Below are 25,724 nucleotides of genomic sequence, written 5' to 3'. Positions count from 1 at the left end.
TAAAGTCTTGAGCTAAGGTCTTTATACCTTTTTTGATGATACACTGTATCATCAGACTAAGGTTTATCCAAAATTGAACATGGTTCAGTCAAATTTAACAAGTTCAGATATATATATCTCAGCAATGTCTTAAGAGATCAGGATGAATTTTGTCATGCTTATGTAAGACAGTAATAATGTTCTACACAGATTTAACTCATTCATTTAAATGTTTTTAAGGAAAAAAAATAAATCAATCAAAAAAATGTTTAGCATACCAATCCTGGAACACATGCAGAACGGAGCTCTAGTTTTCATGTCATTAAAACAATATTATAAACTGTAAGCTGAGGAAAAATACTTTGAAACTACTGAGGCTGAGAAACACAAACCTTAACTTAAACTTCACTTTCACAGCCACTAAAACGAGACTTTTGAGAAACATTCCAGTCTTTTTTTTTATTATATGTTTTGGTAGTAAATGATGATAATAATAAAACCTCATAGATCATAGTTCATTTATTCATTCCTTTGTGTCACAAACACAGTCCCTGAAATCAAAGACAAATGGCTTTTTATACACTTTGTGAAGTCTGTTGTGTTTACAATTGCTATAAAATACAAGGTCGCGTAATATATTTGAGATCTAAAAATGGTAGAAAACCTTGTTCTGTCCCTGCACTGTTGGACAACCGTGTCAAAGGAAACAGCTTGCAGTCACTCACTCACTCAATCAATCACTCACACGTTCATTCACAAGCTCACCTACAATCTGAATCCAGTGCGAACCACAGTGTCTCACTCTTACACAGACACATGGTCAAGCAGAAAGCTACTCAGTCCTTGCATTTAGAAAGTAAACCAGGATCAGATTAGACATTTACAATAAGAGGTAAGCTACAGGTACTGCAGGTGGAAAACAACGCAGGACAAAAAAAAAAAGGACACGCTACACGACATTCAGGCTGTCACTTCTTTTTATCTGAAATTCAGATACCCGTTCAAACGTGGGGGAGAGAGGACAAACTCGCACCGTAAAAAACCCGTTTGAGATCAAAATAAACAGCCTCGAAGTGCATCAAACCATTGTGACTCATCCCTGCGTGATCCAGCAGAGGGCGCTGTGAGCAGCGTTTGGCCTCGGATCCATTTTAAATGCACTCTTGGCCCAAAACAGGAAAAGAAGACAGTGCTGTTATGCTGTTATTTGGAACCGGGCTTAACTTCTTAACGTTAAGTTTTGTACACGAGATAAACAATCCTAAGCACACAATCGCGACATCGAAGCATCTGAAAAGCAGTAAGTGGAAATATTTACCGTCCTACGCCTGTTAGCGTAGCTGTTAGCTCCACAACATATGAAGTAAATAAAGCATGATTTGGGGGGGAAAAGTGACAGCTGCTTTTATGTCAATGCACTAAATTCAAAATGAACACCATACTTTCCTGCTGTTTGTGACTCAAAAGTAACATTTAAAAAAAAAAAATTATTCTTCGGACAAGAAGGAAAAAAAACAACAATGTATGGAATAACAATAAACATATACACCATTCAGATGTGAACATTATAAACAGAGAGCAGCAAATGTATCTTTGTCTCGGTGACCGTCAGGAAACAACAACAACAACGACAACAACAACAACAACAACAAAATGACTAAGCCACTGAAGGAGTCGACATGGTACATGTATACTGTACAACCTGCACTCCCTGTCACAGGAGAGGAGTCTGATGAGTCTGATGAGTCTGATGTGTGTGTGTGTGTGTGTGTGTGTGTGTTCTGATACTCGGACTGGGCCAGCTCTGTCTCGTTCTACTCACCCACTCACACCCATCCAACACACTGAGCGACTTCATAGTGCTTGTGGTTTTCAATCGTTCAATCGGCTCTCGGCGCCAAAGGAACGGCTCAGTCCTGAATATGAACTTAACCCCAACAGGGAAACTAGCAACACAAATAGAAGAGAGGTCAAATATTCATGGTCCGATGAAGGCGGTCGCATTAGACCGACATTAGTCTCTCTCTCTCTCTCTCTCTCTCCTCTGTTCTTCAGGGTGTGTGGTCAAGCCTCTGGTAACATCTCAAAAACATGTCATGTTCAATGTTGTTGACCTAAAGCATTGGGACCCTGTCTGAACTGGTCATGGTGGGGATTTTCTGGGTAGGTCTCTGGCAGGACGGCTCTGCTGTTCATTGGGAGGTGGTTTCTATGGATTCCAGGTCTCTCAAGTGTCCGCCACAGGTCCAATCGAGTCCTGCTGAGGACTGTCCGGCAGGGACGAACTATCTGGGGCAGGTGGGTGAGGCGAGTGGGAAACTCTTGCCCCTGAGCCGCAGGTCACACAACCCTGAGGAGCACAGAGAAAACAGACAGGTTAAGGCCACAGTCCGTGTCTACAGAGGGCTGCTGTGCATTTCTGGCATGAGCTAAAATGATGGTCCATGCATTTTTACTCCCACATTGGTGCAGCCTGTGGCCAAGAGGAAGGGACTAGGGCTTATAACCAGAGGGTTAGCTGTTTGAATACCGTTTGAATAGCTCATGTTGGTACATTACTTAATAATAATTCCATTGTAAAATTGTGAAAAAGGAGGAACAAAAATAACTGATCCGAATCATCCCAGCACTCTTCCGTTGGTGTACCAGAAAGCCTCGTTTCTACCAGGCGGTTCAGTGCAGTTCAGCTCACCACGGTGTGGTTTGGAACGGTACACCCTGATCTGGCTTGTGTTTCACAGGGTGTGTGGGCCAGATGGTGATAGCGAGCCCAGCTACGTAAACAATATGACACGGAGAAGAAGAACGCGACACAGTAAACAAAGGGTAACGTTGGAGGACGCCCAGCATTCCGTGTTCTTTCTTCTTGGTATGTGGCTGTTTACCACGAGAAGACGACGAGCTTTGTTAGAGATAAGGCTGCACGGTAAAACAACGCTGTTTTTCACTGCCGCTGCACGTAAGAGACGAGTCTCTGTCAATCAGTCAACAAACTAACGTGTTGCTAGCTCCACCCTGAAGGTCCTGCACCACCATCATGTCTGGTACCCCAACAGAAGGGTGACAAATACTGGGATGGTACGGATTACTTATTTTGGTGTCCTTCTCGACATTTGACAATTGAAACGCAAATAATATCTCAAGAGCGTTCCATTGACTGGTTGACAGAAATCGCACCAAAGCCTTCTCACAAACAAAGTTTTCTTTTCCTTGCGAGTAACCACCAAATGCCTAGAAGAAGGAACACAAAATGGTGGATGTCCTCCATTGTTACCATTTGTCTGTTGTGTCGTTTTAAATTTGCAGGCTGGACTTTGTCAAGCTGGTAATGAGGTTACACTCTTTACATACTCTGACTTCACAGTCATCTGCTGACCCATATTGGAAATGTAAGCCAGATCAGGGTGTATCATCTAATCCAATCCAATCCAACTTTATTTATAAATCACTCTAAAGACAACACAGTTAGCTGCACGCATACATGAAATTAGACAACAATGTAACACAGTAAAATAATAAAAATATTTAAAGCCAACATCTCAAACTGAATTAAAAGCCAAAGAGAAAAAAAAATGTGTTTTAAGAGAGGACTTCAAAACAGGAAGTGAGGTGTGTCTCATGTGCAAAGGTAAACTCATTCCTGTTTGGGAGCAGTGACTGAAAGTGTGCGGTCGCTTCTGTGCTTCCGTTCAGTCTTATGTACGACTAACAGTGACTGCTTCTGCTGTCTGTGTGGTTACAAAATGTCAAGGAGCTTGTATTCATTCACAAAAGGGCAGATGACATGACATGACGTCGACATGTCAGCAGAACCACACCTAAAACTGACGGTCAAAAAGAAGGAATGTGTTTTGTGATGCATGTGATTGAAAGAGCCGCACCTGTGTGTCGAACTCCTGTGGGATAGTGTGCTGTTGGATCCAGGGATGAACCTCAGCCAGCTCCTTTCTCTGCTCCTGACTGAACCAAGGCTGCAGAGGCTGAAGCACACGGAGCTTCTCCCTGTCCTCTGCCAACACCTCATTCTGGTCCCTGGAGGAAAGAAAATGAGACAAAGAAGAGGTTTTTAAATTTGTAGAAACAGATAAGATGTAGAAACGCTGTATATGTTAGAGAAAAAGACTAATTGAGCTCATTCACAGGAGCTAATGATGGATGAGAAGAAATTCTGCACTGCTCTGTAGGGGTTGGCATTTTGAAGCATTTTCCTTTTCTGTGCACAATTTTCAAACCATGATCTCAAACGCAGGTGTTTCCTCACAACTGTCATAGGTTTTAACGAGAGGTATAAAGATTAATCTGGACGATTTTAGCCATTTGTCATTAAAACATTTTTGCCCTTTAACACCTTTTTGTCCTCAGAGAATTGACAGTAAGTACACCAAAAACTTTATTTGAAGTTAAGTTCTTTGATAGATCGTTGCATGTATTTATTTTATGTATGTATATATATATATATATATATATATATATATATATATATATATATGTATATGTATGTATATATGTACACATGCATATATATGTACATATCTAAGTCATAAAACCCCACATCTGAAAAACTCTACATTTAACTGATGAATGTTTTTTCAGTTGGTTTATAAAGGGAAGAGGAGTGGAAATGGTGAGAAACACAGATTATACCTGGTGTGGATCTGGTACGTCATCATGACACGCTCGGGTGTGTGCTGGATCATGGTCCACAGGGAGTTCTCCACCCGCGTGTCGAAGCTGTGCTGGTGCTCTGCTGCTCCCTCCTGGCTCTTTCGGGCTTTGCGTGACGTGTCCGATGAATCGTTGCTTGCAAAGTATTTGCTGCTGTTGCTGCTGCCTGTAACCCGTCAACATGTCCGTCAGTGTCCTCGTCACTTACACGACATAACTTATTTTGCCACAAGTGACATGGTATTAACGTCTGTCCTGAGTGATCTTTCCACAGGTCTGATAATAATGTCACAATAACTGAGGCCATGATAATATCTTTAATTATTGAGTAAAAAAGGCATCATCGTGATGACTATTTGTTTCTTTTTCTTACCTGTGTGAGAGGTGGAGGTTCCATTGGAGCCAGATCCAGATCCAGATCCCAGTGAGCCTCCGGACTCCCCTGATCCAGACCCTGAGGCATTGGAGCCAGTTCCTGACCGGGCGTCTTCCTGCAGCAGCATGTCGAGCAGCTCACTTGATGTAGATTGGGCATCGTGGTTCCCGGACACGCTGGGGGCGTCACCCTGACAAAGAAAAAGTGATCAAGTGTCAGAACTAAACCAGGATTTTGTACATTGTACTGGCGACATATAACAATCCGTTTACTGACAGACAGATTCATCCATATAAGTAAGTTTTCATTTAGAAAAAACTGGAAACATAAGTAAGCTGATTCTCGTCTCTGCAGTTTTATGTTTAGTTTCAGAAAGTTCTACTAACAATGTTTAATAATGGTTTCTTATACTTGACCATTAATGAGATGAAACTGGAGCGAAAAGTAATCATAAACAGTGCTTTTCTTCAGTCATGGCAATCAGGAAGTGATTGCGGGTAAGTGTCTCATTGTTTTCAAAGCTTTCTGGTTTTTCCCCTCAAGACTAAAATGCACAAGTTTTCAAACTCCAACAGTGCAACAACCATTTTTATGATTCTCAGTTTTCCCGGGCGCTAAAACGTCAAGGTAATGTGGACTGCAGGAATGTCTAGAGCATCTTCAAGACTTGTAAGAAAGGTGTTAAGTCAAAGGAGAATATTGAAGGACAACAGCTGACTCACTTCGTTAACATGATTTTCATGGAGGCTCTCGGCGAGGTTGTGCCCAGTGCTGCTCTGCCCTTCACTCAGCTTGGGCAGCTCTTCCTGCAGCAGGTTAAGCTGAAGCGGAGAACTGGAACGTGAGCTGGAGAACAAAGCCCCAGGTCCAGCTGCTTCTTCTTCCTCCCCGACAGAGGAGTTGGCTCTGGGAGAGCAGAGCAGAGGGATCGGGGAGGTCAAAGTGTGGGGGCCTGGCTGGGTTTGGAACTGAGGCTGAGTGAAGGGGACACTGGGAGGAGCAAAGCCAGTCATCATGATGGGAGTCTGGGGCAACATGGTGGTACCGCTTGCTGGGTACATGGAAGGATGACCAGCAGTGAATGTCGTGTAGTTAGGGAGGATGAAAGCCATGACTGGAGCCACATAAGGGTTGATGCCCTGTGCTGGAGCCATGGGCTGCATGGTATGGAAGTTCTGCAAATTCTGAATGGGATCCATTTGGATTGGCTGCATGCCTGGCATGCACTGAGTGGACTGCATGATGTTGAAATTGTAGCTCGGCTGGGGTTGGTCAGGAGGCGGCAGCACTACAGGAGTCGCTGTGGGCAGCTGTTGTGGTCTGGGTGGTTGAGCTGGGCCGGGCTGAGTCGCCATCATGGGAAAGAATGGTGTCTGCAGTGGGGATGTTTGGTTGAATGGCGCCCCCATCTGGGGCTGAGATGATTCTGAGGACGGCCAGGAGGAGTCAGGGACGTGGCAAGGAGGGGAAGCATAGCTGTCAGAGGAACACTGCGGTTTCGCACGCTTGTGTCTGGGCTTTCCTCTACGTGGGCGGTTCCAACCGCCGCCACTCAATGGACGAAGGTAATCACCTGTGGTGAGATGGAAAAATGAATCCTTTTTAGCATTGTGAAGCTTTACCAGACTTCACCAGACCAGACCGACTCTTCATTTTGCCCACATGTAAATACATACCTGGGTGGTGGGAGTGAGCTATTGAGCTGTTGTCCAGCTGCAGGTAGGAGCTGTATGGGCTCTGGAGGATGCGATGGCGGAAGCGATCCACATACTCTTGCTCCTCCTTCTGAGTATGAGCTGACAGCACCTCTTTGGTGAGACCGAAAAACCTTCGCTCCTCTGTGGCGGGGCTCGGTGCTGGACGGACAGAGACGGGAGCAGCATCAGCCGGTTCACTGCCCATTGGTGCGTCCTCAGGTGCTGTCGCCTCTGTGGAAAAAACGTTGAGGGGGGAAAATACTTTACTATGCTGTTTGTAAAAATGTGTTTCTGCCCAAACCAGAGAGAATATTGACCAGTTTAATGGCGTGATTGTGTACCTGACTCGGGCTGCGGCACGTGTACGATGGTGCTGCTGTACGAACACTGGCTGGTGACAGAGACGACGCTCATGGCCTTGGTGGACATTGCGATGTCTGTCAGCGGTGCTCCCACCACAGCAGCAGCTGACGCACTGACCGACATCTCGCTTTCCAACACCACGACTAAACACAGGAGAAACAAAAGTGAATAATCAACGAAATACAACAAATACATTTTACACATTTGTTTGTAAAATTACGACAGAGGACTAAGCCGTGTGCTGTGCGAGTTTGTGTGTTTCTACCGTCTGAGTTGGCCTGAGCAGTGGCTTCAGCTGGCTTATCTTCCTCTGAGGTAGAGGATGAGGAAGAAGAGTTGGCATGTGGACGAGATTCATTCTTACGCTTCAGGGCTGGACCTGTGCAGCTGTCTAAGTACCTGCAGCACACAAACACACAAAGCATTTAGGTGTTTTGTCGTGTAATACGCTGAAAAAACGTGGGCGTGTCTACAATGACTCACCTGATGATGTTGTCCACACAGTTGATTTGCTGATAGGAGGGAATATGAGTTTGCTTCCTGCTTTCTTCATTGTCTCTGACCCCAGGCTTTGAGGCTGCAGGAGGCAGACGTGCTGGGGGAATTAAGAACCATCTTAGCTAATAATAATAATAATGATGATGATAGACTTACATGTTGTGTATACAGGAGGGCAACATTTGAGTTGATATTGAATTCAGCTAGAGATATTTTCAGTTTCCAATGAGACCTAATGCTGCAAATTGTTCCCTCTAACCTGGTGCATCATTTAAAATATTAATACTAACATTAAAAATTGACACCAGAGTAGAGGTGGGTAATATATATTGTTTGTAATAGTATCGTTATTTGTGTTTTAACAATGAGAAAATTGACAATATCGAGTTGTTAATTACTTGGATGAATGAATGAATTGATTGATTGCTTAAATTAGGGTCATTATATATTAGTTTGAACTTAATTTGAGAAAAAAGTGACAGTACTAACAAGTCTATAAATGACAGTAATAGTATTCTTTTCTATTTGACTTTTGTTAAAAACTCTTTCTATATATATTTTTTTTACAGTATATAAGATAATCTGGAGCACACTGGGCACATTTTCCTTTTTTGTTTTGTGTGATTTTTGTACAATCCTGGACAGAACTTGTTGTGCAGAACATACATAGACTTCATACTTTGTTTTTGTCTTGAATCCTTCAGTTTAAAGACAATATATAAGAGTTGTTTCCTTCAATATTGTGTCCATTGATTTACTCATTAAGCAACAATTAATGAGTTATAACTCAATTAAAATACAATTTTTAAAGATATCAGCTAAATATCGATAGCGTCAAAATAAAATTTAAAAAATCAAGATATTATTTTTTGCCAATATCGCCCACCCCTACCCCAGAGTAATTACATGAATATACTTTTTTAAATACGACCGCACATTTTTACTGATACAGTCTGATACAGTCGCAAGATGGATCGGTCGATTTTATGAATCAACACCAGATTTTTCAATCACTTTTTCAAACCAAACCCTAAAATGTAGTCTCAGTGTAATGACATGTATGTGTGGGACTGATCTACCTGTGGCAGGCTTTCCAAGAAGAGTAATCTTGTGGCTGGAATTGAGATAAGCCTGCTGGCCCCAGCTCTTCACTCTGTTCACATCAGCACAGATCTGCTGCAAAGTCATCTGAGAGAAGAGACGCACACATTCATCAAGACAACGATGTGAGAAAACGTGTGCTACCATTGGCTTGCTGACAAGTGATGTCAGTGCGATGCCTCACCGGTTCACGGTGCGCGTCCTCCCACAGGTTCCCGTTGCTGTCACTCGAAGACGCGACGCTGATGTAATGCTCGTGAGATCCGTTACTTCCCAAACTGCCATAACCACTGGAGCCATTGTTGTGAACCGGCTGAGGAGCAGAGACGACAGGGTGAGTAAACTCTCACGTTGACAAACACACCAAGAACACAGAACACGTGTTTCTGCTATGTTTGGATGTTTGATTTTCAGCTTAGAAATAGTCACCTGCAGGAAAAGCTTGTAAATCTTTGCTTGCAGGTCTTTAATTTCTTCATGAGTGACTGGAAAATCCTCCTTAGGTCGAGCAGCAAACACATCCTCGTTCAGTGGACTCCTACACACAAAGACAAAAGCACAGCCAGAATTGTTTTACACATGTGTATTATAGACTAGTATATTGTTTTAAATATAAAAAAAATACAAACCTTCGACAAATGTCATACCATATGCATTTGCACAGACAAAATTATCAAGTGAATAAAAGATAAAAAGCCTTACAAAGACTCTAAGGTTGCATGAAGGTTACTGTTGTATTTCTGCTCCTGGTCTCTCTTTTCTGGCTCTACCTCACCTCCCTCTTGTCCTTTCTCTCCCCCCTTTCTGTCCCCCATTCTTCCTTTCACCCCACCTGATTGAGGCAGATGCTGCACATCTTTGAGTCTGGTTCTATCAGAGTTTTTTTCTCTCCACTGATGCCCAGTGTTTGCTCATTGTGTGAATAGCTGGGTTTTCTGTCTATAATGTTGTCTATGTACAAAGACTTGAGATAATGTATGTTGTGATTCAGTGCTATACAAATAAAATTGAATTGAATTAAAGGATACTGAAGGCACCCACACATTTTGTATTTCTTGCGCGTGCTGTGGCTACTTACGTCCTGACTTTGTGCCGTCCAATGATGAAGGCCACCTTGCGGCTCCATGGGTTGATGAAGCTGGACCAGCTGGTGTCCAACGTGACGTAGTCTCCGTTCTGACAGCACAGACGCATCGGAGAGTGTTCAAACGGAGGCTGGCCGGCATACTTCAATACTACACAGGGCAACAAGTGTTCAAGGTGAAAAACAAGAGAGGAATGAAGATAAAGTAGACTGAAAAAAACAACAACCAGACTCTATTAAAAAACTATTATGATATTCTAGGGCTGCAACTATCCATTATTGTCATAATCGATTAATCTGTTATTTTCTTGATTAATCATGAAGATGTTTGGTCCACAAAATGTCCGAAAATGTTGTCAAATATTGATCGATGCTACGCAAAACCTGAAATGATGATGTTCTCAAATGTCTTGTTTTGTCCAAAACCAAAATAATTCAGTTTTAATGATTTCTTTGTTTTACAGAGCATAGAAACCAGGAAATATACACAAGAAGGAAGCTGAAAAATCAAAGTCTTATGCTCATACAAGCCAATTATTTTAGTAGCTAGAAATGCGCTTTTTTAAGAATTTCAGTTTTTATACATTTTATTAATCTCAAATACTTTTTTCCACTGTTGTTTTAAGCCTTTTAATTTTTTTATTACTAGTATATTGTTGCATATGTAGACTACAATATATCTAAATGATTGTTTTAGATGAAGTTCAAATTACAGGACAAATTTTGTAACTGGAAATGTGTGAATGTACACAACTATTCTATTCATAGCACTTAAGTCTAACTCTGCTCACTATGCCACTATAGGGCATGTGCAGTGCTATGTTAGAACAGTGACTCCCTCCTTCCTCAAACACAAACCTTTCCGGTGCATTGACAGCATGAGGGGCCGGTCTTCTGGATGAACACAGGTCAGCAGAGACGTGCCAATCAGATCCTGGGGAAGGTATCCAAGCAACGGCACAGCCCTGTGGATAAAAACCGTTACATCACTGTGTTCTTCAACACACTGTCATTTTACAGCTTAACATAAACTGGGGATGTGCACATGTTTGTGTGTGTGTGTACCCACCTGTCATCCACTTCCAGAAACACACAGCCGGGAGAGTGTGTAGTGGTGAAGATACGCTTGTCCATGGGGATCCGAGGTGCTGCATGAATGGATAATATTAACAATAATAATAATAATGATAATATAAACATCAAGATTATCCTATTTCTCATTTTCACCCTGAACCCTTTCCCTTGCCTCTTGGACTACAGGCATTTATCTTGTCTGCAGCAAAGTGGAGACAAATCAGAAAAAGTCTGGAAATAGTTTTGGACCAGATTATCATGTGTATAACAGATAACAAACAAGTCTTATTGTGATTAGCACACAGTCTGATAATAAAAAATAAGATGTAGCCTTCCATTTGAAAAGTGAATGCACTGTTGCAAAAAGAGCATGTGTTTGAATTTAAGTCTCTGGGAAATTTAGCCTATTTCCAACTTGAATAACATCAGTAAGCATGTTCCTGAGGACGTAACTGTCTCAGTTGCTCACATCTTCTCGAATACATAATGTCATATTTGGAAATATTTGGAAACATTTAGTGTCATCTATGAACTTCTAGTTGCAAAACATAATCATGTTGGTGGTGAAATTGCCAATCTCGTGGGTTCAAAATGGGAGTTCAAACTCTTAAACTCTTGGTAATGTAACAACTAGGGCTAAGAGACCTCAGGCTGGGTATCATATCAACTGTGTATCAAACTTCCTCTGTTTTAACTAATATTGAAAATGTGTTGTCATACAACATGAAATTTCAGTACATAAAGAGTTAATCTCATTAGGGTCAGTGAGCCAATAATGTGCTGCATTCTGTTTGACCAATAAGCAGAGATTAGATTACAAGAAGGCAACCAGGCTAGCTAACAAGAATTTTACTATGATCTAATTTATCAAAGATTGAGGGTTTGGTATTTCGGGATTCAGGTCAGCACCATAATGACTCAAACAGAAATACAAAAGTCTACTTTAAGGCACATTTCATGACATAAGAGCATTATCTAGACATGTCGATGTCTAGATAACTTTCAATCTCTGCCTATGCTGAGTCACTACTGGCTGTCACTTGGGTAAAATGGGATTGAGATGTTGTCAGTGGGACGAAGTGGAAATGCTGTTTACACCCGTACAGTTTTTTGCTGATGACAACTTTACCTTCATATCCAGATATGATACGTTCTGCCAGTGCAAGGGAACACGGCTCCTCCTCCTCCCCGCTCTTTCCTGTTCCTTGCACCTTCAGCAGGTACGGTGTGATCCGGAAAGGATTATAACGCATCTCACCCTCGCGGTCCTTCCCGCCCCTAAAATATACACTTACATTTTATTTTCTGTTGTGAAGAAAGGTGAAAAAAAAAATGCCTTTTTTAAAGGACCAGTGTGCAAAATTTAAGTTTAATTAATTAGATAAAGATCACATAATTTGAATTGTTGTTTTTCATTAGCCCAAAATGAGTCTTTAATATTCATATTATATATTATGGAGATCACAATGGACGAACCAAACATCTTTTGAGATGTGCTACAACATTCAACTTCACCAGTAGATGTGGATACATTTTACACACTGTACCTTTAACATTAAAGGAAAAACAAAACAATGGGGACAAAAGCTCTCTATTTTAGGACATGCCTCATCCAAAAAACAAATCTGTTTATGCTTAAATGATATATAAGAATTAGTAGTTCTTCATAAAAGTTCCATGGTTTAGTAAAGACAGACAGGCAGACTGATCCCTTTGGGGAAATTCTGCAAACAGTACATAAATACGTCAAATAGACAGATTGAATAAATCAAAAAAGAGACTAAGTACTACATCATTCCAGAGGAATTATCAGCCATAACTAACTGATAACGGCAGAACAAGAGATACTCCATTATTGTAGAACCACTGAATTCCAAAAAGTCTATCTTAGGAAAGTCCCTAAATGAGTGTAAGATACTGACCTTATTCGGCAGAAGAACGACTTGACCTGTGCACAGTCAAACAGAACCCCCACTGTACAGACAAATGACAGAGAAAACAAAGGGTTATTTATAGGGATGCACCGATTCCGATTTCTGGTTATTTTTATGGAGTTTGACCTGCCAATACCAATTTCATTTTTTCAAACCACTTCACAGCATTAAATTTATTTTCTATCTTTTCTTTAATATAAAATTCTAACATAGAAATACAACCAACTTTTCAGTCATGTAATGTCTGTTAAAAGAAATGGTAAAGGTTAACAGATAAATTTAATAGAAGACAGTGAATGATCATTTACATTTACCATGGAAACCACTGGTTCTGCTTAAGCGACATGAGGAAGGTGGGTATTGGTTGATTTGTGTGGAGCTGACACTTAATAAGCATTGTGTGAACTTGTTTGACAATGTTTTGAATCCAACAAACATTATTTTATATTAAAAAGTTACGCAATACAGTTTTAACCACATTTAACCAAACCCCATACTGATGAAATGAGAGTGTGTAAAATAAGATTCAAACACACCTGTGTGCGAGTTGCTCCAGGGTGGGAGGTGTGGCTGAGCCGTGTGTGCATAGAAGACATTAACATCTTGGTGGAAGAGCAGCTCCACGAACTTGGCCGACTCCAGGAACTTCCTCTTGCAGCAGAGGATGCTGGGAGCCTGCTCTGATGCGTACAGCACACGGCCGCTCGACAGCGAGAAGACCACCGCGAAGGAGTCCTACACGCAGACACAGAGAGACGGATGCACGCACATACAGAGAGAAGCACACGTACACAAGCGAGCCGAGTCACAGACACACAAAAGCAGTGAACACACATTCTCTCACACACACGCCCAGGCGTGAGGCAAAAACAAACGTGTGTATGTGTGTGTGTGTATGTAAGCGGTGTGTTTTTTTGCTTTAGAGAACAATTCCATATGTTTCTAGATACATGAGAGGGGTCTGACAGGCGCGTAACTTTAAGTTGGTGCCCTGATTTTTAAGAATTGGTATCATATTGACCACGGACAAACCCATGTCTGTCAACCTTTAACAAGAACACTAGTTCATACAGTGGTCTTTTACTTTATAACTGATTCATATAGGTTAATGTTTACACCCCAAGCATGTGTGATGGAGCGAATCAAAGAAAACTGAGAACAGCTCATAACAAATCCTATACTACTGAATTATGTTTATTATTGTTCTGATTCTAATGTGTGTAAATATATGTCAAAATCAGGGAAAGAACATGACGTAGGGTTACTTCTCGTGTGCTGTGTGAGTGTGCGTGGGTGTGTACCGTATTTTTAAGGGTGTGTTCAGAGGTGACTCTCTCCAACTCTTCCAGGGAACAAACAGTGGCGTCTCTCCGCTCATCCTGGCCATTTCTCATCAGCAGTTTGTAATATTCACTGTTGGCTGCAGAGACACAAACACACACATTATTTATTATAATTACACATTAACACTAAAACATACTGTACAAACTCACTTTTTAAAACCACATGAAAAGAGATGGTGTCATGCTAGAAGCAACCAAAATTGTATTTTGTAATAGCAGATGGATAAAAAAAAACAACTGAATTTTGTTTTTTGTTTTGTTTAAAATCAGGACACCAGTCCGAAAGTAGCAAAGCAGATTTCAAGGGATGGGCATTCCATACCAAAGCACATTTCGAAAGTTGTATCTACTTATCCCAAAAATCGGTTCCTGAGCCAGGGTTAGGTTTTACGTTTTACGTCAGCGTAATACTTGAGTCAACTTTTAAATATAAAAACGATTACTCGATAATCATAACCCATCTCTATTATTTTCTGTCAGTCAGATAATTATTTGTTATCTTTCAGGCTTTTAATCCAAAATCACACACATTTCAAAACACAACATTAACATTCAAGCACTTTCATGGATTTCAAGCACCTGTACAAACCCTGTAATCTTCACAGAAACATGATTATTATGTGTCTGTGAAGGTTTTCAGCTTCAGTAGTTACTGAAGAAACCTCTTGGATGAGTCGTCTTCAACTCAACACAAAGAAGCCCAGCTGCGTGCAGCTAACTACTGAAAATTGGTTATTATGGTAAAAGGGAAAATGCACATACTACTTCCAAGAGAGAGCACAAAGCAATATGTGCTGTCCAAAGAGTTTAGAGCAATTGCAAATTTGCAACTACAGTCTCTAGTTGGGCTTTTGTATGTAAAATACATAATAAAAAACTAAAAACTGCAAACCATGACAATGTAAACACAATGAAGTATATCACAGCACACATACACCATACAACAATTATAACAAATATGTTTAACTAAAACAAATAAAGCTTGATTTAAGCCAACATTTAACCTTCAAAGTAAAATATTTCATATCAGAAATTAATTGTATTTAATTTGTTTGTGAATTTCATAACTGACAACCTCTTACAGAAAAAGCAGATTGTCCAAACACTGGTTTAAGAAAACAGAATTTATTAATAATAAAGCTATTAAAAGTATTAAGTTGTGGTTACCTTGCACTTGTTTGACACAGTTGAGTGCGTAGTGTAAGGCCTCGACAGTGCTGGCTTTACTGCGGCTGCGTTTGTCCGATGGAAGCCTCTTCTTCATCTCAGCCACAGTGATCATCACTTCTCTGTGGTTCTGTCCTCTGTCGCCCTCTGTATGCTCACTGCTGCACACACACACACACACACACACAGAGAGAGAACACAAACAACTTAAGAATGAGGTCACAAACACACATTCAGTGTTTAGTTGAGTTAATGAGATCATTTTCCAGAAGATTTATTTTGGCTCTGTTTGTCTTAATTAATAAGACATTTTTTTCCAGATTTTTTTCTTTTAGGCTGTTTTTCTAAATTAATGAGATATATTTTTTCCTGAAAATAGTTTCCCACTCTATTTTTCCAGGAAAAATGATCGAATAAATTCAGAAAAACGATTTTGTTTTTTTAAAAGTGAAATGGTAAATGATTAATTTATAAATTATTAATTTATTAATAAAACAGATGCTTTGGTAAATTAATATTTTTTTTATAGAACACAAATAATATTTATAATTTGGAAAAAATACTTTTTTTTAGTGCAGAATCTTGCTCACAGACTGTTTTTTGCACAGACTGGTATTGTTTGAGTATCAATTTATGAAGACTTGTGACTCATAGTGTTCTTTCAGTCTGCTTGTTTTATGACTGGAGTTTCAGTCAGTATTATGTAATCACTGCACAGTAACAGCTATAAAAGGGACAGCTGTTGCTAGGAAAATTTTATTTAAGAAAAACAGTTGGGAAGTTAACTTTTTAAGACCTGGAAATCATTGCTATTTGGAAAAGCAATCAAAGGAAAATTAAAAAAAGCGAACAATTAGGGCTGCAACCATTTTTTTTCTCACATTTTATGGACCATACAACTTTTCACATCATTTAAATAAATAATCAACAGATCTATTAAAGTATTAATTAGTTAGTTGTAGCCCTATATACAAATGTAACTGATTTCATTCATAGTTTCTAAACTGTTGGATGCTTCATCTTGCCATAAGCATGTACAGTCACAGTTGTCTGAAGTATCATCACAAGATCTTTGACTTTAATCTTTCTACCCAAGTTGTCTTTGGTGCGTTTAATGTACAGGCTGAATTATTGCATTGTTTATTTGGTGATACTAATGTTATAACAGACAGAATCAACTAAAACATTTAAAAAGAAAACAAAAGGTGTTAATATGAGTTGACATTCACACTCCACCAGGGTGTTTATTGGAGATGAAATGTGAAAAATCAAACAAATACCTCTTGGTTGAAACTGAGGTAGACCCAGTGGCACTGCCAGGGCTGTGATTGGCTGAGGAGGAGAGGTCATGTGAGCCACTGGTCATTTCTTCATCCTCCTGCCCAACTTCTCCTACTGAAGCTCCACCCTCCTCTGTACTGAGGCCCTGGGACTGTGCCCCTCCGCCCTGCTGCTGCTGTATGGACGTCATCTTCTCCTCCGCCCCTCCGTCACCTGACGGTAGAGAAGGCTCCTCCCCATCTGGTCCGCTGTCACCCACAGGCATCTCCATACTTTGGTCACACATCAATGGCAATTTATCCAGTTATAGTGGTCAGTGAAGGTCTTGGTACATTCAAGAAAGGGGAGAGTTCCATGTTCATCCAATCATGGCCTGACGGAGGTGAAGAGAGAGAGAGAGAGAGAGAGAGAGAGAGAGCAAAAGAGAGAGGAACAAAGAGATAAGAAAGAGTAGCAGAACAATGTTTGCAGGTTTATGGACTATCGATCAGCTGGTGGTGATCAAACAGCTAAGAAATACGGTCCTCAGAGCTTATGACGAAAGGGTGAGAGATTATGTGTAAATAACTGCACTATTTCCCCCAATTAATACTGTGAGTCCCCATATTTACAAAGAAACTTCTACAAAAACTAAGTACAAAACAAATGACTATTTTATGCTTTAAAAAGTGGTAGTTAGCTTTAACTATGCTTAAAATATGATATTAATTATACTAAAAAACTACAAACTGTTGGTAGGGTTTTATTATTTATTCACTGGTCAATTATTGCAAATTACTCAGAAGCTTGATAAAAGTAACTGAGATTGCACTTATTTGCCTTCACTTTTTATTGAATTGCCAAGTTTTTTATTACCCTCAAGTAAAAGAAATTGCAATATTTCTAGACCTTTTCAAATTTACTGTGCTCTCTTTTGGGTTTTTAAAGCACATATCGAAAATGTACATAAAACATGCTGATGGAAAACCACCTACTATATTTTCTCGAAGTTAACCAATATACTGTACAATAAGTGTTTAATGATAACAAATAATAAATACATTTCTTAACTTCAGTAACCAGTTATTGAACACCAATGGCCTGTCTCACACATCAAGCTTACATTTTCAATAACAATAATACATAAACTTTACATGAAACACATGAAACGGGTCATCAGAAAACAAGAAAATACACTTTTGGATGAAAAATCTTGAGTGACACCAGTTTGCACAACATTTATAATCAGCTGATATTAGCTTTAAAATGTATGATCGGAATCGGACATCGGCAAATGACTAAAACAGTAGGTTGAATAGGCTGCTTCCTGTCCTTGACCTTGACTTAAAATATTATAGAACATAGATATTTATGGTCGCTTATTTTGAAATATCAAGAAAATGTATATCTATATCTATATCTGGTGATATCGCGATACTTTGAGTGGCGTTGTTATATAGATATTGAGGCACAAAAAAGTATCTTTTTTTAGCATTCTTTTTTTTTAACTCAAATAAACATTAACCATTTTGTGCATTAGCATTAAATAAAACATTTTTTAAAATTCCAGTCCACTAGATGGTGCCAGTATTCACTCTCACTAGATCTGTTGTGGGAGTATTTCGCAATGTATGATTTTGCAAATATTTACAATATATATCGGTATCAATTATTGGCACAAGCACTGCCGATATATCAGCAAAAGGTACAATATCATTCATATATACTAGCCACATTTTTTTTAGGTTTCTGGGAACAAAAATGTGTAATTTTTGTAAATGTGTGTTTTTGTAAACTGGCTGACTAATATATGATAATTGGCCAATATGATCATTAAAAAGTGGTAAATATTAATTAAGCCCAACCAAGTACTGGGTATATACTTCTACTGCAGAGCTACTGCACACTGAGTCACTCTGACTTCTGACTCACTCCCATCTTTTCAAACATCAATATAGCCAAGACCACTGACGCAGTCTTATGCCGATTATTACACACCAGCCGTAACAGTGATGATGTAATGCTCGGTTGCATATGATCTGTCCACAGAGAACATTTCCTGCAAGTCAGCTGCACATACACGTTTTAAAGGAGACTTTAAAATAAAGTGTTTACTCTTTTAAACTCCCTCTACCAGTCATTTTACAACACGAGGCACCATCAAGGACACTGTCGGGAGAAATACTGAGACAGACTGAGAGACACAAACAGGTGTCAAATGAAAATATTGTATGTCAGGTCATTGCTGTAAGATTATGTAACCAGCCTGCTCAATATATTAGTGTTTCTATCCTCACCTCACTTGAGACCTGAAACCCATACAAACAACACACGACACAAAGTCATGATTGCTCATTTCCTCAGTGCAGCACACAAACCGACCACACTGAAGTACCAACATGTGACATGTGACATGAGACATGAGACATGTGACATGTGACAAGAACATTTTTACTCCCCTTCACAGAGAGAAGGAAAGCATGAGCACCAGTGATCCTGGTGTTAAAAGCACCGTTTCCAAAACTTTCTACATAAGGACCTACTTTTTAAAGATGACCCAGAAATCACAATTACATAACATGTCATTTAGCAGACGCTTTATATCCAAAGTGACTTATAATGGAATTAAGTACAATCAGCCAGGGGTGGATTCGAACTTGCGACCATAATGTCTTTCACACACAGGGTACTAGTCTTAACCACTGATCCACTCCACCCCCACAATATATATTATGTCACATATCTGTAACACCATCATTTCCAAGAGATGGTTGGAAAGATCTTTACACTGGTGTGAAGAACTGGTCAAATGCAGACTTCAGCCTGGGCGATACGGCTTATAAATAACATCACAATATAATATATATATATAATATGTATTTCCTTGGCTTTTTAATGTTTGATAAAGGATATTTACACATGACATTTAAATGAAATCTGCTCCAACACAAATTATTGGGCTTATAATTGATTGATTAGCAGAACAGAGTTTTCATGTATTTTTTATTATCAATAGTTAGTAAATAAACAGCCTTTAAAACCAGAAATGAGATCACAGATGCGACATAATGGTATTCAAAATCTAAGAACTTGTCTCATGTCACATGATTGATATAAAATATTGATAAGTTGCCCTGCCCTAAGCACATCATTGATTGACAGGCTATTGAGATATCAAGGACGACCTAATCAGAGACAAGCAGTTCTAAATTGTTATTTTTATGACACACACCAGTATTAAAACTAGGGATGGGCATGAGTGTTGGATTATTATATTATTCACTTGATTATAAAGAGTCAATCATTTACTGTTATGATTCTTAGTATATTAAAAACATACAAATGTTTTATCAATGATTGCATTTATAAAAATGACAGCTTTCTACGACTGTGACTTCCTAATTTGTGGTGCATCTATTACCACAAGGTGGCAGCAGCAGTAACAAGCGTTAAGTCAGTGTACTGTACTGCAAGTGTTTATTCAAACATTCTACAAATAATAAGGTTAATGTATAATGTATGTGTTAAGTAATGTATAAATTAAACTGCTGAATTGTGTTCCACACAGATATTTATACGTGACTATTTAAAGTTAAAAACTAAATGTGCAAAATAAGACATTTTAAAATAGATGAGCACCTGCTTTTACCAGTTTGTAAATAAAAACTTAGATGGAATATTTTTGTTGAATAATGTATTAATTATCCTCTTTAATATCAATGTGTATGAGAATGGAGATGGAAGCAAAAACCTGATAATCAATGATAAAAATTAATTGAGGAAGTAATCTTCTTTGACACGCACCAGTCTTATTGGATTTGTCTGTTGAAGAATGAAAATCTTTCACCTCCTCAGTAGATACACGACAAAGGATTCCTGGAGTTGTGAAGAACCAGCAGATCTATGTTTGGTTAAAGAATCATGTTATTATGTAATGATATTTACACACAGGCATCATATTGTGAAGATAATATGGGGCTGAAATGATCAATTGATGATTACTCACGATTGACTGATTTTTTCAGCTTCTCAAATGTGAATATTTTTTAGTTTCTTTGCTCCATATAACAAATGCATTATTAAAACTGAAAATTCTTTGGTTTGTAGGCAAAACAGAACATTTAAGCACTAAGGCTGCAACCACTTTTCAATGAATCGATTACTAAATTAAAAAAAACGGTTTGAGGTTTTTCTTTTTCAACAATTAGAACAAGTTTTCTGATTTTTCAGCTTCTTAAATGTGTATATTTTCTGGTTACTTTCCTCCACATAACAAATAAATCATTTATATATTTATCAATTTGGTTTGTGGATAAAACAAGACATTTGAGAACATCATCATTTCCAGGTTTGGGAAACACTGATCAACATTTTCTGATGTTTTTTGGAAACCAGTAATTATTTAATCAATGTAATGTAAATACACATCAGAGGAATATTTAAGAGGACATAGACTAAAAGGCAGTTTAATGTTTATGGAGAAGATGTCCTGTATAGCCACACCTTTTTGTAGGTCACAACCACAGAGACCAGGATTATCACTATATATTAAATAAATGTAGACAAACTCAATAAATACAAATGAGCAGGAAGACACAGGTACTGCTGTTGTCCCTGCTTTTGTGGACAGAGAAGAGAGAAGCTTTCATGCTTAAACAACAACTCACAACCCACTCCCACTCAAAACAAACCTGACACTGACAGTTCACTACCCCCTCCCCACATGAACCTAGTAACCTCAATAAACTCAATAACCTCAGTCACCACAACACGGTATGGCTTAAAGAAGAGACAGTCCTGCTGCTACTACTGCTGCTCCACTAAGGCGAAGCACCACAACTATTCATGGCTCAAGAATGGCATTTACTGTGATACGTTCAAAGAAAACTTATTTACAAATCATATTTCATGTCTGGAAAAAAGAAAACTAAGAAGTCTAAAATGTGCAAAAATTAAACAATTTCTATGTATACTATGTATATTCACTCCCTATTGCAATTTACAGAAGTGCAAATAGGGCTGGGCAATAATTCAATAACAATATATCATAATACATTTTTTAATAGCAATATTACGATTGCAATATTACATTTATGCATTATGCAAGTACATGTGAAGACACAACATGCAATTTCTTTGAATATTTTACCTCAGATTTAATTTTGTTTGGGTTTTTTGTTCTTTCTTTGTTTTTTAACTGAAATTAAGATAATCTTAATTTCCCGGTTGTATATTAATTAAATCTTATCTACATATCATATGCCCAAAAAAGAGAAGAAAGAAGTCTAGATTTATGAAACCCTACCCCCATTTCACATGTTCAAAACTTAAATACAATTCTGATTATACTTTGCACAATGGGTCCTGATATCAATTTTTAGATAAGAATTTTCAGATAAGTAAATACAGTATATCATAGTATATCATTTTTAGAACAAATTTATACAAACACATGACTGTTTACTTAAAATTATACAGTGACACAGTGGGAAGTAGGTGATACAGTGCACTGTTAGCGTGGTCAAAATATCAATTTGGTGATAAATCGTCGTCCTTCATCGTGGAATACGATAATCGATATTCCAGGGCAAATCTACGTCTCCTCACTGCAGAGCTGCTCAAATGAATGAGGGAAACTTGGGTGGAAGTTACCTAGCCAAAGAAGAGGGAGTTTACAGCGGGATAATGGTGGAGAAAGCTGCGTTAAGAGATGCTCCATCCAAATTCAATACATAGACTTTATGCACTTTGTTCTCTATGTTGTGAATAAATAGAGAAATCCTGCACTTTTAACTTTTCAGGGACGTTTTGTTTTCTTCAGTTAGACAGATATTGTGATGTATCGCTAAATGATTATCTTTCAATATATTGATTATCACTTGCAATGTGATATTATCGGTATCGGGTATTGTATCATGAGGTAACCTGTGATTCCCATCCTTACAAAAAACTGTGTCATTAAGCAGTTTAGTGTTTAATAAATTATTCTTGTCCCCACCCACCCCTATGCTGCTGCTGTGAACACATAAACACTCCCTCAGTCAGGTCAGACAGGTGCAAATGCACAGCAACGACCCAAAACATATGCAGGAGGAGAAACGAGCTGCATATTCACAAATGCTGCAGATTCCCAAAACACCGGCAAGTCCTAAAACGCCAGCAAGTCTCAAAACACCACAATGCACAATGGGTCCTGATATCAATTTTTAGATAAGAATTTTCAGATAAGTAAATACAGTATATCATAGTATATCATTTTTAGAACAAATTTATACAAACACATGACTGTTTACTTAAAATTACACAGTGACACAGGGGGAAGTAGGCGATACAGTGCACTGTTAGTGTGGTCAAAATATCAATTTGGTGATAAATCGTCGTCCTTCATCGTGGAATACGATAATCGATATTCCAGGGCAAATCTACGTCTCCTCACTGCAGCGCTGCTCAAAGAATGAGGGAAACTTGGGTGGAAGTTACCTAGCCAAAGAAGAGGGAGTTTACAGCGGGATAATGGTGGAGAAAGCTGCGTTAAGAGATGCTCCATCCACATTCAATACATAGACTTTATGCACTTTGTTCTCTATGTTGTGAATAAATAGAGAAATCCTGCACTTTTAACTTTTCAGGGACGTTTTGTTTTCTTCAGTTAGACAGATATTGTGATGTATCGCTATATGATTATCTTTCAATATATTGATTATCACTTGCAATGTGATATTATCGGTATTGTGTATTGTATCATGAGGTAACCTGTGATTCCCATCCTTACAAAAAACAGTGTCATTAAGAAGTTTAGTGTTTAATAAATTATTCTTGTCCCCACCCACCCCTATGCTGCTGCTGTGAACACGTAACGCTCCCTCAGTCAGGTCAGACAGGTGCAAATGCACTGCAACGACCCAAAACATATGCCGGAGGAGAAACGAGCTGCATATTCACAAATGCTGCGGATTCCCAAAACACCGGCAAGTCCTAAAACGCCAGCAAGTCTCAAAACACCAGCAAGTCTCGAAACATTTACGTTTGCCCCTCTCAGCCGACAGAAACAACAACGGAAGCGGACTCAAAAAACAAAACTGCTCGGGTCTGTGGGAGCTCTTGTTTTCGTGCAGCTATACGACCAGCCGTTACGATGCTTGGGGACTACTTGATTGTTACTTTATTAAAGGCCTTTATTAAGAGGTTATCCTCCTATCACCCTGCAGTTTTTATGATCAGTCTTTCAATTCGGCAGAAGTTCGCTCTGGGCGTAGAAAAGTATGCTTTTATTACATCTCAAAGTTGATAATAATTTCGTATTAAGAGAGCAAATATGTAATTAGATTTTTTTCAAAATACAGTACAATTACATTGTACAGAACAACTGGTTTACAGTACACTATCAGATATCAATGTATACAGTACTTTGTGCAGATGCATATGTCCGATTAATAGGTCTCTGACACATAGCTGCAAGGAGGTGTGCTTTCAAACGTGTAGATATGGTGATCTGAGTGTTTTATTTTGAAAACCGCATGACGATGTCCTTAAAAATCAGCTTGACGGCCGGCTTTTTACAGTAAATCCCTTAGTAATTCAGGCATTAAAATCCAGCATCAGGGAGTTTGACTACAGAGAAACGAGTGTCGGATAGCTTGACGACAACCTCTTAATAAAGGTCTTTTAATAAAGTAACAATTATGTAGTCTCCGAGCATTGTAACGGCTGGTCGTATAGCTGCATGAAAACGAGAGCTCCCACAGACCCAAGCACTTCCGTTTTTGAGTCCGCTTCCGTTGTCGTTTCTGTCGGCCGATAGGGGCAAACGCAAATGTTTTTGGAATTGCTGGCATTTTGGGACTTGCTGACGTTTTGGGACTTGCCGCAGTGTTTGTGAATATGCAGCTCGTTTCTCCTCCTGCATGTGTTTTGGGTTGTTGCGGTGCGTTTGCCTATGTCGGCCACCAAAGATATGACATATGAATAGTGTTACGTCACTGCTGTTCACTTAAACCAAACGGAGGCAGACTAACATCAACAAGAAAGAAAAAAAAAATCACCAAAAGTTACACACTGCTGCTTTAAATAATAGTTTACACAAATGTTTTCTTTTCTTTTCTGAAGTTAGACAGATATCATGATGTATCGGGACACGATTGTCGTTGATTAACCACTTTTGTATTATCATTGTATATATGTATATACATATATGCACATATACATAAATATATATTTGCATGCTGGAAATAAACTACTACTACTACAGAATCATTGTATCGTGATATTATTGGTATCATGGACCATGTACCCTGTGATTACCACCCCTAGTATTTGTTAGTAATTAAAAAAGAATTATAAATAGCAGCATTAGCTGGTAACCAGTCCTAAGTCACTAGTTCTCTACGTGGTCTCCGACTTATGGTAGATACAGTTTGTCGTTAAGCTAACAGCACGCTCCATACTGAACACTGCTCAAAACAAAGTGAAGCGTCAAAGCATAACTATAAAATACACACTCACAACAACACACTTTCATTGAATAATGCAGGAAAACCGATTAAATTAGTTTGTTTACATGACTTGTTCTGCCTGGCTGTTGCCGTGGGCGAGGAGCTAGCTTAAGTAGCCAACTCGCTAACGACATCAGTCATTATTAAAGTTCAGGACTAAATATTACCTTTTCGGCGACTCGTTCAATTCAGCCCCACTATCCAAAAGTAAACTTTGTATGATATGGATCACACGGGTAAATAAGAAGTGTATATATATTTTAAAAAATATGTCCCAGTCACGTAGTTACATCCTCCTCAGCGAAACGCATTTGTTTCAACGTGAGACCGGTGCCGTTCTGTCACGCCCACAGAACGGTGATTGGGCGACCTTGATTTCCATACGCCGCGTCATTGGACATACAGTGACTAAGTGGGCGTGGGCACGCGCCTCAAGCTGTCAACGGCTGGCCGTCGGCTCACGTGGATGTCCATGTTACGCAACAGCAACAACCCGTGGAGCAGCGCTCACCACGGCCCCGCACAGGGTTGCCAGGTTTTCGGGACAAAATCCGCTCAATGGCTACAAACCGGCCTAAAAATGAGCAGAAGTCAAAATATACCGCTGCCACAAGTTCAACAGCACTACTGTTGTTGTAAAATGTGTTGTAACATGAATAAAATCGTAAAAGGGTTTATTGTGCCACCATCA

The 25,724-nt window shown here is 39.1% G+C and overlaps 1 protein-coding gene across 2 annotated transcripts; it reads right to left on the bottom strand.

Moving 5' to 3' along the window:
- Positions 1-483: 483 nt before the first annotated feature.
- per3 (period circadian clock 3) lies at positions 484-25,358 on the bottom strand. 2 transcript variants are annotated; one of them, XM_058631888.1, is made up of 22 exons: positions 25,201-25,358; positions 16,562-16,935; positions 15,282-15,442; positions 14,073-14,191; positions 13,308-13,506; positions 12,760-12,811; positions 11,967-12,115; positions 10,833-10,911; positions 10,622-10,728; positions 9,758-9,914; positions 9,109-9,217; positions 8,864-8,992; positions 8,658-8,766; positions 7,564-7,675; positions 7,346-7,479; positions 7,059-7,223; positions 6,697-6,948; positions 5,743-6,593; positions 5,018-5,210; positions 4,624-4,810; positions 3,861-4,011; positions 484-2,329 (listed from the first exon to the last, which is right to left on the bottom strand). In XM_058631888.1, the coding sequence occupies exons 2-22, from the start codon at positions 16,846-16,848 to the stop codon at positions 2,207-2,209; spliced, it is 3,825 nt and encodes a 1,274-aa protein (XP_058487871.1). In that variant the 5' UTR covers positions 16,849-16,935; positions 25,201-25,358; the 3' UTR covers positions 484-2,206. The 2 variants fall into 2 exon arrangements, with proteins under 2 accessions (XP_058487871.1, XP_058487872.1); XM_058631889.1 differs by having other exon boundaries at positions 15,282-15,439.
- Between the last annotated feature and the right edge of the window lie 366 nt (positions 25,359-25,724).

This window comes from Solea solea, chromosome 6, assembly GCF_958295425.1.
Source record: "Solea solea chromosome 6, fSolSol10.1, whole genome shotgun sequence".
Taxonomy (NCBI): Eukaryota; Metazoa; Chordata; class Actinopteri; order Pleuronectiformes; family Soleidae; genus Solea; species Solea solea.
Note: the sequence above shows the minus strand (reverse complement) of the source record. Positions and strands in the feature narration are given on the sequence as shown.

Coding starts and splice junctions, on each gene's coding strand:
- per3 (XM_058631888.1), bottom strand. CDS start 16,848: ATGTGTGACCAAAGTATGGAGATGCCTGTGGGTGACAGCGGACCAGAT. Junction 14,192..15,281: donor CTGTGTCAAACAAGTGCAAG/GTAACCACAACT, acceptor GTGTCTCTGCAG/CCAACAGTGAATATTACAAA. Junction 10,729..10,832: donor TTTCTGGAAGTGGATGACAG/GTGGGTACACAC, acceptor TTTTATCCACAG/GGCTGTGCCGTTGCTTGGAT.